The sequence below is a fragment of the Vigna radiata genome, chromosome 6 (assembly GCF_000741045.1).
Source record: "Vigna radiata var. radiata cultivar VC1973A chromosome 6, Vradiata_ver6, whole genome shotgun sequence".
NCBI classification, from domain to species: domain Eukaryota; kingdom Viridiplantae; phylum Streptophyta; class Magnoliopsida; order Fabales; family Fabaceae; genus Vigna; species Vigna radiata.
The window spans coordinates 35,651,975-35,664,102 of record NC_028356.1 but is presented as its reverse complement, the minus strand read 5'-3'; the positions used below and the strand labels follow the sequence as shown (position 1 = coordinate 35,664,102).

General features: G+C 33.1%; 2 protein-coding genes across 4 annotated transcripts; both read right to left on the bottom strand.

Moving 5' to 3' along the window:
- Positions 1-2,010: 2,010 nt before the first annotated feature.
- Positions 2,011-8,713, bottom strand: LOC106765244 (inactive protein kinase SELMODRAFT_444075). Of its 3 annotated transcripts, XR_001376022.2 has the most exons (9): positions 8,215-8,713; positions 7,767-7,900; positions 5,177-5,271; positions 3,432-4,486; positions 3,148-3,308; positions 2,989-3,065; positions 2,593-2,893; positions 2,298-2,498; positions 2,011-2,096 (listed from the first exon to the last, which is right to left on the bottom strand). XR_001376022.2 is itself a non-coding variant. In XM_014649795.2 (8 exons), the coding sequence occupies exons 1-8, from the start codon at positions 8,414-8,416 to the stop codon at positions 2,349-2,351; spliced, it is 2,175 nt and encodes a 724-aa protein (XP_014505281.1). In that variant the 5' UTR covers positions 8,417-8,712; the 3' UTR covers positions 2,102-2,348. The 3 variants fall into 3 exon arrangements, 2 of the variants coding, with proteins under 2 accessions (XP_014505281.1, XP_014505282.1); XM_014649795.2 differs by lacking the exon at positions 2,011-2,096 and having other exon boundaries at positions 2,102-2,498; positions 8,215-8,712; XM_014649796.2 differs by lacking the exons at positions 2,011-2,096; positions 8,215-8,713 and having other exon boundaries at positions 2,102-2,498; positions 5,159-5,271; positions 7,767-7,806.
- Positions 8,714-10,251: 1,538 nt separating this feature from the next.
- Positions 10,252-11,811, bottom strand: LOC106763771 (germination-specific cysteine protease 1-like). The gene is made up of 3 exons (XM_014647929.1): positions 11,749-11,811; positions 10,712-10,801; positions 10,252-10,443 (listed from the first exon to the last, which is right to left on the bottom strand). Exons 1-3 carry the CDS (start codon positions 11,809-11,811, stop codon positions 10,252-10,254), a joined length of 345 nt encoding a protein of 114 aa, XP_014503415.1.
- Between the last annotated feature and the right edge of the window lie 317 nt (positions 11,812-12,128).

Here is a 12,128-nt window from a genome sequence, read left to right as displayed (position 1 = left end):
TTTTTAGGCCATAGCATATGATTTGAGTAGATAATCGGAGTTGTTAGATGATTAATTAATGGTGGGTTGGTAACGTGGGTGTATGTATTAAGATATGGAGATATCATGAAAAATATTTTGAAGGGTAGAAAGCAAGGTCATTTAATTTAACATAATATTTTATTAAAAAAGTAGAGGTATAATGTATGTTATTTATGAATAGGATGTGAACAAGACTTTTCTCCTTATTTTTCTTTTCTTTCTTGGTAGACGGATACAAAATGTAATGTAACTTATTCGTCTAGAATAGCGAATTTCAATCTTAGAACAAGAAATTTAATAGGTTAAAAGCTCTTTTTGATCCCAGTTTTGGTTAGGAAAATTCGAAATGGTCCCTGAGTTGATTTTGTGTTCAATTTCGTCCTAAAGAACGAATTTAATGTTCAATTTGGTCCTTTTCAGTAACTCCGTTAAAATTGTTAACGACAACTAGTCCACATGTTTAACTGCTAAGTGATGTGTCAGTTTTTTGCTGACTGGGATTTTAATGTTCAATTTTAATGTTCAATTTGGTCCTTTTTAGCCGTTAGAATTAGGATCTTTTTAAATTGTGGAACTTGCGAAGAACAACTTCTGCAACTTGAGAAGAACAACTTTGGCCTTGGACACCAGTAACGTGCTTTTGTAATCGGAAAGGACAAACATGGTGAAGTGATGATGCAATTTGGGTTTTTTCATATTAGGGGTTTTCTAATTTAGGTTTACGNTTNTCTGATTTGGGATTTTAGGGTTTTCTTATTTAAAATTTTACAGTTTTCTGATTTGGGATTTTAGGGTTTTCTGATTTGGGATTTTAGGATGGCAACATTNTGGCTTGNTTGTTGTTCTCGAGAAGAGGATGATTGCGATTANGGTTTCGCGTTCTCAATTTGGGGTTTTGTGGTGGTTTCTTGCAGGTTGAGCCATGACCATGGAGGTTTGAAGGAAGGTTTCTCTCATTCTTGCAGATCTTGAGGAGAAGAGAATTAGCCATGATGGCTATGGAACAAGGTTATTAGTGGTTGTGATTTGGGTATGGTTTGTTGTTTCAGATTCGTGGTTGCACGAGAGAAAGGAACGAGGAAGCTTTCGCAGTGGCCAACGTGGTGGTGGCCCAAGGGAGATGGTGGTTGCTGCATTGATGGTGACCAACGAAGAAGATGAAAATCTATTAATAATGAAAGAAAAGAAAAGAAAAAGTATAAAAAGTGAAATAAACAAGTTCCACAATTTAAAAAAATCCTAATTCTAACGACTAAAAAGGACCAAATTGAACATTAAAATTGAACATTAAAATCCCAATCAGCAAAAAACTGACACATCACTTAACAGTTAAACATGTGGACTAGTTGTCGTTAACAATTTTAACGGAGTTACTGAAAAGGACCAAATTGAACATTAAATTTGTTCTTTGGGACGAAATTGAACACAAAATCAACTCAGGAACCATTTCGAATTTTCCTAACCAAAACTGGGACCAAAAAGAGCTTTAAACCAATTTAATATATCTGAGTTTTAGAATTAGGTTCGAGATCTACTTAGGAAAGGAAATCATAATTTTAGGAAAATGATATTTTAACACCATTTTTTTGACACCATTTTGATACTGTACACGTGTCAAAATGTGATTGGACGATTTCAAATTAAGAAAAAAAGACTTTGGTTTTTTTTTTCAAATATATCCTTTCTCAATTTTTTTTTAATTTGAAATCGTCTAACCACATTTTGACACGTATGCAGTATCAAAATGATGTCAAAAAGTGGTGTCAAAATATCATTTTCCATAATTTTATTCTATCTTACTTTCATCATACCCACTATCCCATTACCTCTAATAATAAAGTTGATAATTTACATTACATGATTGAATGTTTTTAGCTTAGACATTTTTTCAATTTTAGCTAGAACAGTAATCAATCAAGGTAGTACAAGAAAATAGACGATGTAATGGGGGAAAATATAGAATAAAACTAATTTTAAAGGAATGTAATATTTGTGTTCAAAATTAATATATTTTCTTCTGCAGAAGAAATGGGAAGAAATATGGTGAACAACACACATGCACACTGCTAGCAGTCCTGCATATTGAAATTGACAGTTATTATTGAGAGCCTGAGGTTGTACAAACAATGCAAGAGAAAATAGAATAACGAGAAATGAAATTTTTGCTATTAAGCATATGGCGAGTAAGAACTACAGGGCTCCAGAAACACCAGCCAAATTAGAAATCTATTTATGAATGAGAAGGCTAAGATAATGATTTCTTTCCTAGTTGTTACCTAAAAGTGCTTTGCATATCTGAAAGAAAGGTCCAAGAGCAGAGAGAATGATCAATGTGATAGTGTACGAGAATGAATTATCGTAGCTTCTGGTGGATTGAGCGACTTCAAACCGCTTAAATGCCCACTTGTGTTACCAATTGAGTTGATGTCTAAACCCATAGGACGAACTGGATCACCCCCTTCCAGCACTCGCAGGATCTACATTCAAGTTAAAGAGAATGGCCTTTTTAATAAAAAAAAAAAAAAGTAAAAAGAGTTTCTAAGTAACAAGTTGAACACATGCAAGATATACCTTTGACATTGGGGGTCTGGCATCAGGATCCACACGGAGACACAACGAAGCAGCTCGAGCCATAGCTTGCAATTGAAGATTAAATTCCAATGGTTTGGGAGAACTAACGTTTTGTAAGATATGACTGGGCTCTAACATGCGTAGAGGGTGAATCCATTCGGGAAGATACGAGAATCCATTGAACTGTTCTAACTCGCTAATTCTTCTACCTGTTATTAACTCTAATAATACAATTCCAAATGCATATACATCTACTTTATATGTAAGATTTCCAGCGTCAAGATACTCCGGTGCAAGATACCTAGTTTATGTAAGGTACCATCGATTAGAATCAAAACCGTGATGTCCCTTATCTTTATGGTAAGAAAATATACATGCATAAAGCAAATTCGTTACCCTGAAGTTCCTAGAACTCGATCTTCTGTATCTATATTCAATTCTGAGTACCATCTAGCAAGCCCAAAGTCCGCCACCTATATCAAAGTTGCATTATTAGATTTAAAATGCAGTTACTTTTGCCCAAAAAAAAAAAGATGCGGAAGGTGAGTTCATTACCAGAGGTTCAAAGTCATGGGTTAAGAGGATATTTTTAGGTCGAAGGTCTCTGTGCACTATACAACCAACTCTACAGTCTTCATGAAGGTAGCGCAAGCCTCGTGCAGTTCCAATTGCAATCTTTAAGCGTGAGTTCCAATCCAGAGGCATACTATCATGTCCTGTTAATCAAGTGATAAACTGTTTGATCTCTCTTTGGATTGATGTCAAGAACATTGAAAACAAATTACAGAGACAGAAAGAAACAACAATAAAGAAGTGTTTGAAATAAAGTTAGTAAATACCATATAAGTAGAGGTCTAAGGATCCGTTGCATATGTACTCATAAACTAATATCCTCAAATTGCTCTCTGTACAAAACCCTATCAACAGCACAACATTTCTGTGTTGTGCACAGCTCAAAACCCGAACTTCCCTGCAGAAGTCAAGATCTGCTTGAGAACCCCCACACTTTAACTGTTTCACCGCAACAACCTGGCCATCTTTGAGTATTCCCTTGTGGACCACACCGAATCCACCTTCAGCCAAAAAATTCACATCTGAGAACATATCAGTAGCTTCCTCTAGCTCTTTGTAAGAAAACCGTTTTGGAGGCTTTCCAAATACTGGTGCTTTATTCTGACACTGTGAGCACAAGGGAGGAGGTATTGAGGTAGTTCTGCCCAAAGGTATGGAATTATCTCTGTTGCCCGTCTCGTATCTTCTACTTTGAGCTTGGTCAAACCCGTATTCATTTCTTCTCATCTCTTTATCACAACGCTTAAAATTCTCAAGTAAAGTTTTCGAAGATGGAGATTTAGTTCTTTGGATGTTGTTTTTAGTTTTCGGAAACTTGTCGTCTACAATGTGGTTTTGAGGAATCCAAAATACAGGCTTGTTTTCACTAGCCACAGATGGTGTTGGACGCGGCCAGAGCGGGGGAGGGCGATCTCTTTCAATGTCAAAGTATAATGGTGGCTGGACATTGAAATCTATCTGTTCGTTGATTGCTTTGTGTATGTTTTTTCCTGGGCCCTGACCCTCGTACAAAGGATTTTGTTCATAGACAAGGAAAGGAGAAGTCATCGAGTCCGAACTTGACCCTGAATTTACTCCTATATTTCTTATAACAGAAGTACCTGCTTCTTCAGGGCTACCTACTGGGGTAGAATGCATCAATCTTCCGCCTTTTAGCTTTGCAATTTCTATGCCTGGTGAAGAAGTAGCCGAGAAAAAAGGAGTTTGGAGTTCGTCGGAACACCCTAAGTTAAGTCTGAGGATTTTTGCCTGTGACCCATTCATCACCACAATGCTACAGTTGAGTTCATCCATGCAATGATTTACCTCTTGCTTTAATTTCCTGTTTCAACAACGTAGGTACTCATCAACAAATTTCTCGCATATTTATCATTCAACAATGCAGCTCCAAAAAATTCTACCTATGAGCAGTTGTTCAATCAAATCCTAGAAAGGCAATGCATCTTCGAATCTCAAAACACTTTTTCCTAATTAAATGTTCACTGGACCTAGCAAAGAATTAGGTGGGAAAATGTAATAGGTTGCTTTCTCTGTTTACCGGCAGGTAATAACCGGAGAGACAATAGTTTAGGCTATTCCATGCATAAATCAATTGAACGATTAACGTGATGCAGTTGGGTAAAATAAGGTCCTCTTGTATGGCTTATCAGCTGCTCGTAATAAAAAAAAAACGGCCAATGTGCTACATATGAATTGCAGAAGAGGGTCATCCATGATGAATTATTTGGTGGTCCGGAAGATATCAATTATCCCCTTGTAATATATGGTTAAGTGTTAAAATTAATTTTTCATAAACTGGAATAAAATACATGTTTAGATTGTTCTGAACCATGAATAAACAATGTGGTTCTCTTCCACCCAACAATTTCTCATCACCAATCCATCAACGTGTCAAATATGCGAAGCCAAATGACCTCATTGCGGCGTGCATGGAAGAAATGAGAAACATTTGCAATGAACAAAATAAACTAATAGCTCAGAAAAAAAGAAATACTTTTTCATGTTTAATTACTTGTCCAGTATGACCCAATGGGAACCGCTCCATCTAGCCTCGGCCGCCACAGCACCACTGGGAGTACCCGTAACCACCTTAATCTTTACCCTTACCTGCATTATGAGAAATAAATACAAACTGTCATACCTTGATATACAGTAATCATTTTACGGAAAATGCATTCTTAAACAAATTAGGAATGAGAGAACGCGTATTCATATCTCACTTTAGAAAAAGAATTTGGACTAGAAGTATATCCATATACTGTTGTATCATATCGGTGTATATGGCAGTGTATTCCCGAAAGTTCAGTCTAGTTAGTGTGAATACGTCGTAAGATGCTATTTGATTAGCTTGGTATAATAAGGGGCTGATTTCCATGGCCTAGGGCCCAAGTTGGACACTCTCCCCTCATCTTTGACCATCTTCCCACAAAATAAGTAACCATTTCTCACAATTGATTAACGTAAATTGGAGACCTCGAATATCCATGACAGAGATTCGGCGTGAATACAATCCTACACTACTGAGATTAGGAGGGAAAGAGGGAAAATAATTCTATAATTACAGAGGGGAGGAGGATTAGAAGATTGAGAGGGAGAAAAAAAACTATATACAATTCAACCAAAATGATATTTTAACATTAATTTTTTGATACCATCTTAACTGTATATACTTGCATTTTGACACTATACACGTGTCAAAATATGATTGGACAATTTTAAATTAAAAAAAAAACTTTAATTTTTTTTTTCCAAATATATTTTTGCTTCAATTTTTTTAATTTAAAATCATTCAACCATATTTTAACACATGTACAGTGTTAAAATGGTGTCAAAAATTGATTTTTTTGTTGACCTAGAAAATGGAGTTTCGTGTCGTGAATGTTTAAGGAGAGAGAATTGTGACCTAGAAAATTGAAGTCTGCACGTCATAGTGAGCTTTATAAAGCTAATAATAGTATATATAATGCATGAAAAAACGTAAATATTAAAAAAGGATATTTTTAAGCAAAATATTTTATTACAAAAAAACATAATCTTAGTCTATTTGTCCTCACAAATACGTATAGGAACCATAATCATGAGGGTAGTCAGACTCAGTAAAAATAAAACAAACTGGGATCAACTCTTCACTGTCAAATAACGGCCAAATCTTTTCATTTATGCTACTAAAAAATATAATTAAGAATGTTGTTTTCACTTTCAATAAATTTTTTTACACATATTTGATATTTACTATTTTAATTTTTAATTTTCTTTTTATAAATATAAAAGTTAACTTTTTTAATGGTAAAAAAAATTCTAAAAGTAAATTATCAATTAATGTAATTTAGTGTCAAATAAAAACATTTTCTATTATAAAATAAAAAATTCTTTTCCATTTTTCTCTAGCATGCATGGACAGTTGATTATCATATTTTTGTGTAGTTTGTCCTACCATGCTTTCTGCATGTGCAATTATTGATAAATCATAAACTCCGTTGTAAGACAAGATTTTAAAAGCATATACGAATCCAAAGAATTAAGTCAAGCTGGTACAACTTTGAAGAGATCAGAAACTTCCTCAACTCTGACATGTTACTGAAAAGCAAAGTTGAGGACGTAGTGGTTTATACATTGCCCTTTTTTGTGAAAAAAAAAATACATACATATACAGACATGGATATTTTAAATGATTGATATAAAAAAGACAAATTATCAGCAAAAATTATTGATATAGATTTGACAGAAAATATATAATATATAAAATTACCGGCATAATAATTTGCCATGCTTCTGTTCTAAATTTGCTTTAGTTTAAACAGATAAGAGGACATAAAGATAAATGATGATTAAATAAAGTATAAAATTTTTAACTCACTGATTCAGGGAAGAAGTAAAATGGAAGAAAATTTAAAATAATATAGCTTTATAACAAAAAAATAATAAACATCTTCGTATTAAGAGAATAATAAAAAATAGTAAAATGTTAAGTTTTTTTAAGTTAAATTTAATTTTCGTAGTTAGTATAAAAATAATACAATTTATTAATTTTCATTCTTTATTCTACTCTCTTTTTTTTTTTTGGATCAGCATTCTTTATTCTACTTATCTAAATCAACAGAAAATTCCACTTCTTCCATTCTATTTTCTTTTAATACACGCAACTCATATTTTTATTCTATTTTAATTTTATTTATCTTATTTTAATTATATTTATCTTATTTTAATTATATTTATCTTATGTGTTTCAAAAATTTCTTGTAAAGTGGTATTGCAAACATGGCATTAATGATTGAAAAATACATCTCCGTTCCGGGAAGAAAGAGAATGAGACAAAAACGACAGCGCGAATATGGTCATAAAGTCACAACGTTTTTAAAACCGGAAAAAAAAAATTGATAAACAACGAGTCTTCATGTTAAAAAAACCAGGTGGAAAATTGAGTCCTTTTCGTCGCACTAAACGTTACCAGTGACAGAGAAAGGTGGTGGAAGCGATACCAGTGACAGCAGGTACAGGTTTTCCGTTTACTCGAGTGCATAATAATTCCTCAATTTTAGTATTGACTTCACAGTTTTCTTTAAAATCGTGAATCGTTCGGGAAAATTAAATTTCAAGGTTACCTCAACTTGATTGTGCAACTGAAGCACCATCTGCGCACAAGACTCGGAGATATCTGAAATTCGCTCCGGCAACTTCGCCGCCGGTCCGGTCGTACAGTCTCCAGCAATTCTCGAAAAATGCCAGAATCTTCTGCCTGCAAACAGTCCGCATCCACACAAAGTTATAGTTCAAACTCTAAGCCAGTTGAACCGGCAAGAAGTAGAACAAGTTAAACAATTTCATACATATAATTTCAGTGTTCTTCTCAAATCAGCGTGTGAAATTCCAGTATTCATACAAAACGACTACAGAAATGAAACTTCAATTCCGTTAAAAGTACAGCATGATAAGCATGTGAATAAAAACATCTAAGTTTTGTTGTGAGAATTAATTCTTCAATTTTGCGATTGTTCAATACGATTCAAAGGAATTGAGATTTATCGAGAGGGTTCAGAGAAAAATAGGTACCGGTTTTTTGAGCAGAGTAAACGGCGAGGAGTGTGATGGAGTCGCTGGAGTGAACGACATGAGTGAGAGCCCAGGCTAATGCGGTGTTGGAGATCACCTTCTCCGCCTTGACGGCGACGAGAACCTTGTTGGAGACAGTGGCAGTGGCGGAGGCGGCGGTGTGCCTGGCACTTCTGGAACCCACCGTTTCCTCTCTTAGCATTGGCGGTTGAGTGTGGAAGATGGAAGAGCGAAGGTTTGGGTTTGGATCGGGTGCTGCGTTGCCTCGTCTGGTCCTCACGTATGCATTGCGTTGCGTGTATGTGTGTGTGATTGAGTGACCTTGATCATTGCATTATTTTGCGGACTTAACTTGAAGCCCATGTCTCCAACTGGCATGTCCCAACCCTGGTTCGGTTAATCTAACCAGAGTTACGAGAACTGGGTAGTTGTTTGTTAGTTGTTACTTGGGCGGGGCCTAGTGGTGAGGCGGGTCGTGTTCTGTCTGTGTCTCTGAAGTGGCACAAAGGAAATTTGCATTCGCATAAATAAATGTCAAAAAATTATTCTCCTAACATGTTCTATACAAAAGTATGTAATTACAATTATTATTCTTACATATCAAGTATTTTTTTCATAAAATATCATATAATATATGACAAGCTTTTCATTTATATTTCCTCCATTTTCTTACCTATGCGTTTGTGGAGATACTATTTTATTAGAATCAAATAGATTCAAAAAAATTTCATTCTTCCTTCCAACACAATAATTGAATTTATAAATTAATTAAAATTAAAAAGTGTGAAAATTATAAATAATAAAAACTATGTAATCTAATATTCAACTTTACATACATAAAAACAAAGCTTTTCTTAGTTAAAAAGAAATTAGTATGATGCAACTTTTTCTTTCATATATTAAAGTCGTGTTAATAACTAAGAAAAAGTTACTTCTATATTTGGTTGTGAAATTTTTAAATAATAAAAAATAGGTTTAAATATTAGTTTAAATAATGATGATTCATGAAAAAGTGTTGAAGACTTAAATAATGCATGGATTTAAGAGATTATAATTTTGGTTGTTAAAGCTATATAATATGTGTATGTCATTTAAGAAAGTAAATGTAGAAGGTTATAAGTCAAAAGGTAGAATCCGAGGAGCAACACTGGATTATTTGAAAAAAACAATATTTTTAAAATAAACAATGATAGTTGATTATTGTAGAGAAAAATTTGTTTTGAGAAATACTATAGATTTCAAGAGAGGTGTCTTCATCCTTTGTGGGATTCAAATGAAAAGTTCATCCCTTGTGGATTTTACGGGAGGTGTTTTTCATCTTTTGTGGCTTCAAGAAAGGTATTTTTTTTTCCTAAATTGTTTCTATTGTGATTGTAAAATTTAGTTTATTTTAATGTTTGTTTAATATCTCTTTTAAGAGTGATTAACAACTAGATATAAGATCTTTTGATCTGAACCAATATAAAATACCTTATGCAATTTTCTCTTATCCTATTCTCTTATGCAACTGATATAGTTTTGTACGTTATAATAGATTTACACATTTTATGCAAAAATTTACATCATGATAACCTGAACATATTATGATGCAGTTTCTAAAATCAGTCCATTTTTTTATATGAATATTGAAGAAAATTGTTTCGGAGTAAAATTATCTATGTTCACATTCATTAGAGTTATTTCTTTTTTTATAGACATTTTAGGTGAACATAGATAATTTTACTCAATATCAATTCGAAACAATTTTCTCCAATATTCATATAAAAAAATGGACTGATTTTAGAAACAGTGTCATAATATGTTCAGATAACGTAAATTTTTGCTATGTCATAAAATATGTAGACCTATTATAACGTACAAAACTATGTACGTCATAGTTCGTTTTTGTACGTCATGAAATATGATTTTTGTACTAGTCAGGATTGAAGATAATTGCTCCATCAAGTAGTTTAAATCCAATGATTATCTAAATCAAACTTCGTATTTTACAATCAGCAAAATGGGTGGGTTTGGACTACTCTTAACGGTATAAGATGGCTAGATCGCAATTCCACACTTTCCTGATCTGCTGTTACCCAGATTTCTTTCCATTCTGATGTATCCTTCCTCTCCCCAATCAGCACCCCATGAATTCCTCACAATCCAATAATCATGACCGTTTTCTGTACCATACCCAACNNCCACAACACCATGATCTAGTGNNGTTNCACATNTTCCNGAGAAGACACCCTGACAAATATGAAATATACTGATTAAAAAATTATGTCAACATTGCAAAACCAATTTTGTTTAAAATTGAATAGGGAAAGAGTGGAAGTTTTTATGTTCTAATCAAAAGCAAAAAATAAACCACATGTTTTTCACTTAGACTCAAAACTCTGGACTTTGGATCTTCCTATTCTACTTCTTTCTATGTAATAGGCACACCTTCTTTTCCCAGGTCATGAATAAAATCAAATTGGAATTCTCTTCCTCCTCCTTCAATAGGAAGGCTCACGGGCTGATTTGCAACGACCTTTTTCAATGCTAACTCATAATAGGAATTAACATCTTCATAAGAATCAATAGAAACAACTTTGGCATTTTTCTGCACATTAGTAAAATAAACAAATAAAACAAAGGAACATAAGAATTTGATTGATAACTATGTTTTAGAAGCAATTATTTTCTTAAAAGATCAGGACCAAGTTACTAACCCTATACTAGTCACATGTACCATCAACAGGACCAACAGTATACACTAGTAAAAAAATCATATTTGATGACGTACAAAAGTGACGTACATATAGTTTTGTACGTTATAATAGGTCTACATATTTTATGACGTAGCAAAAATTTATGCTATTTGAACATATTATGACACTGTTTCTAAAATCAGTCCATTTTTTTATATGAATAAATTGTTTCGAATTGATATTGAGTAAACATAGATAATTTTACCCAATATCAATTCGAAACAATTTATTCATATAAAAAAATGGACTGATTTTAGAAACAGTGTCATAATATGTTCAGATAATGTAAATTTTTGCTACGTCATATAATATGTAAACCTATTATAACGTACAAAATTATGTACATCATAGTTTGTTTTTGTACGTCAGAAAATATGATTTTTGTACTAGTGTCTAAACTAAAGAATAATTTCATAATTTGATATTATGTACTATGAAATAAATTGATGCATAAATAATAATGTTGAACTTTGAAAGTTGAAGACACTTAAGAATTGAAAAAGGTTAGAAAATTTATGAATTGATATTGTTGAGATTAGATTTTACCGACTTCACTATTTTTCATATATAACTCATGTCATCTCCACTAATATATTTTTTTCAATACCTAATGAACCTAGCATCAAGCTATGAATGAGCACATCATAGCAAGCACTAAGTACAGAAACAAGAATACTAAGATTTAATGGATGAGACATATATGTATTTAAAGCATTGACAAACAAGATATTTTAGTGATTATCTCTACCCTTAACAAAATGGGTTTAGCTTTCCATTGTCACAAAGAGCCCAAGCTTACAAAATGGAAAATGGAAGAATATGGAGATACAAAGAGGAAGAAGAGACTGTTCCCACGAGCCATAGCATACCTTCAAGCGCTCTATAGGTGTGTTTTTGCACCTTCAACAACTAAAGTTGAGCTTTCCTCGAACAACTAGAAAAAATGGGCACAATTTGCCACATAACTATAAAGATAACATTTTAGGATATCCAATATGCTTGAAGGATAATAAGTTTTATTTTGCCTTTTACCTATGAGAATTTAACTTTTGGTGGATGGATATTAAAGAGATGGTGAAAGCTAGATAATGGATCTTTTCTTGGAACAATTTCAAAGATATATTTTAGAAAAATATTTTCCATATAACATTTAATATGTTAAAAAGGAAGTTTATGTAG

What these genes read in the sequence shown, in the direction of transcription:
- LOC106765244 (XM_014649795.2), bottom strand. Translation starts at nt 8,416, where the DNA reads ATGCTAAGAGAGGAAACGGTGGGTTCCAGAAGTGCCAGGCACACCGCC. An exon ending in AGTTGCACAATCAAGTTGAG is followed by an intron (nt 5,272 to 7,766) that starts GTAACCTTGAAA and finishes CTCATAATGCAG; the next exon opens with GTAAGGGTAAAGATTAAGGT. An exon ending in CCCATGACTTTGAACCTCTG is followed by an intron (nt 3,066 to 3,147) that starts GTAATGAACTCA and finishes ACTTTGATATAG; the next exon opens with GTGGCGGACTTTGGGCTTGC.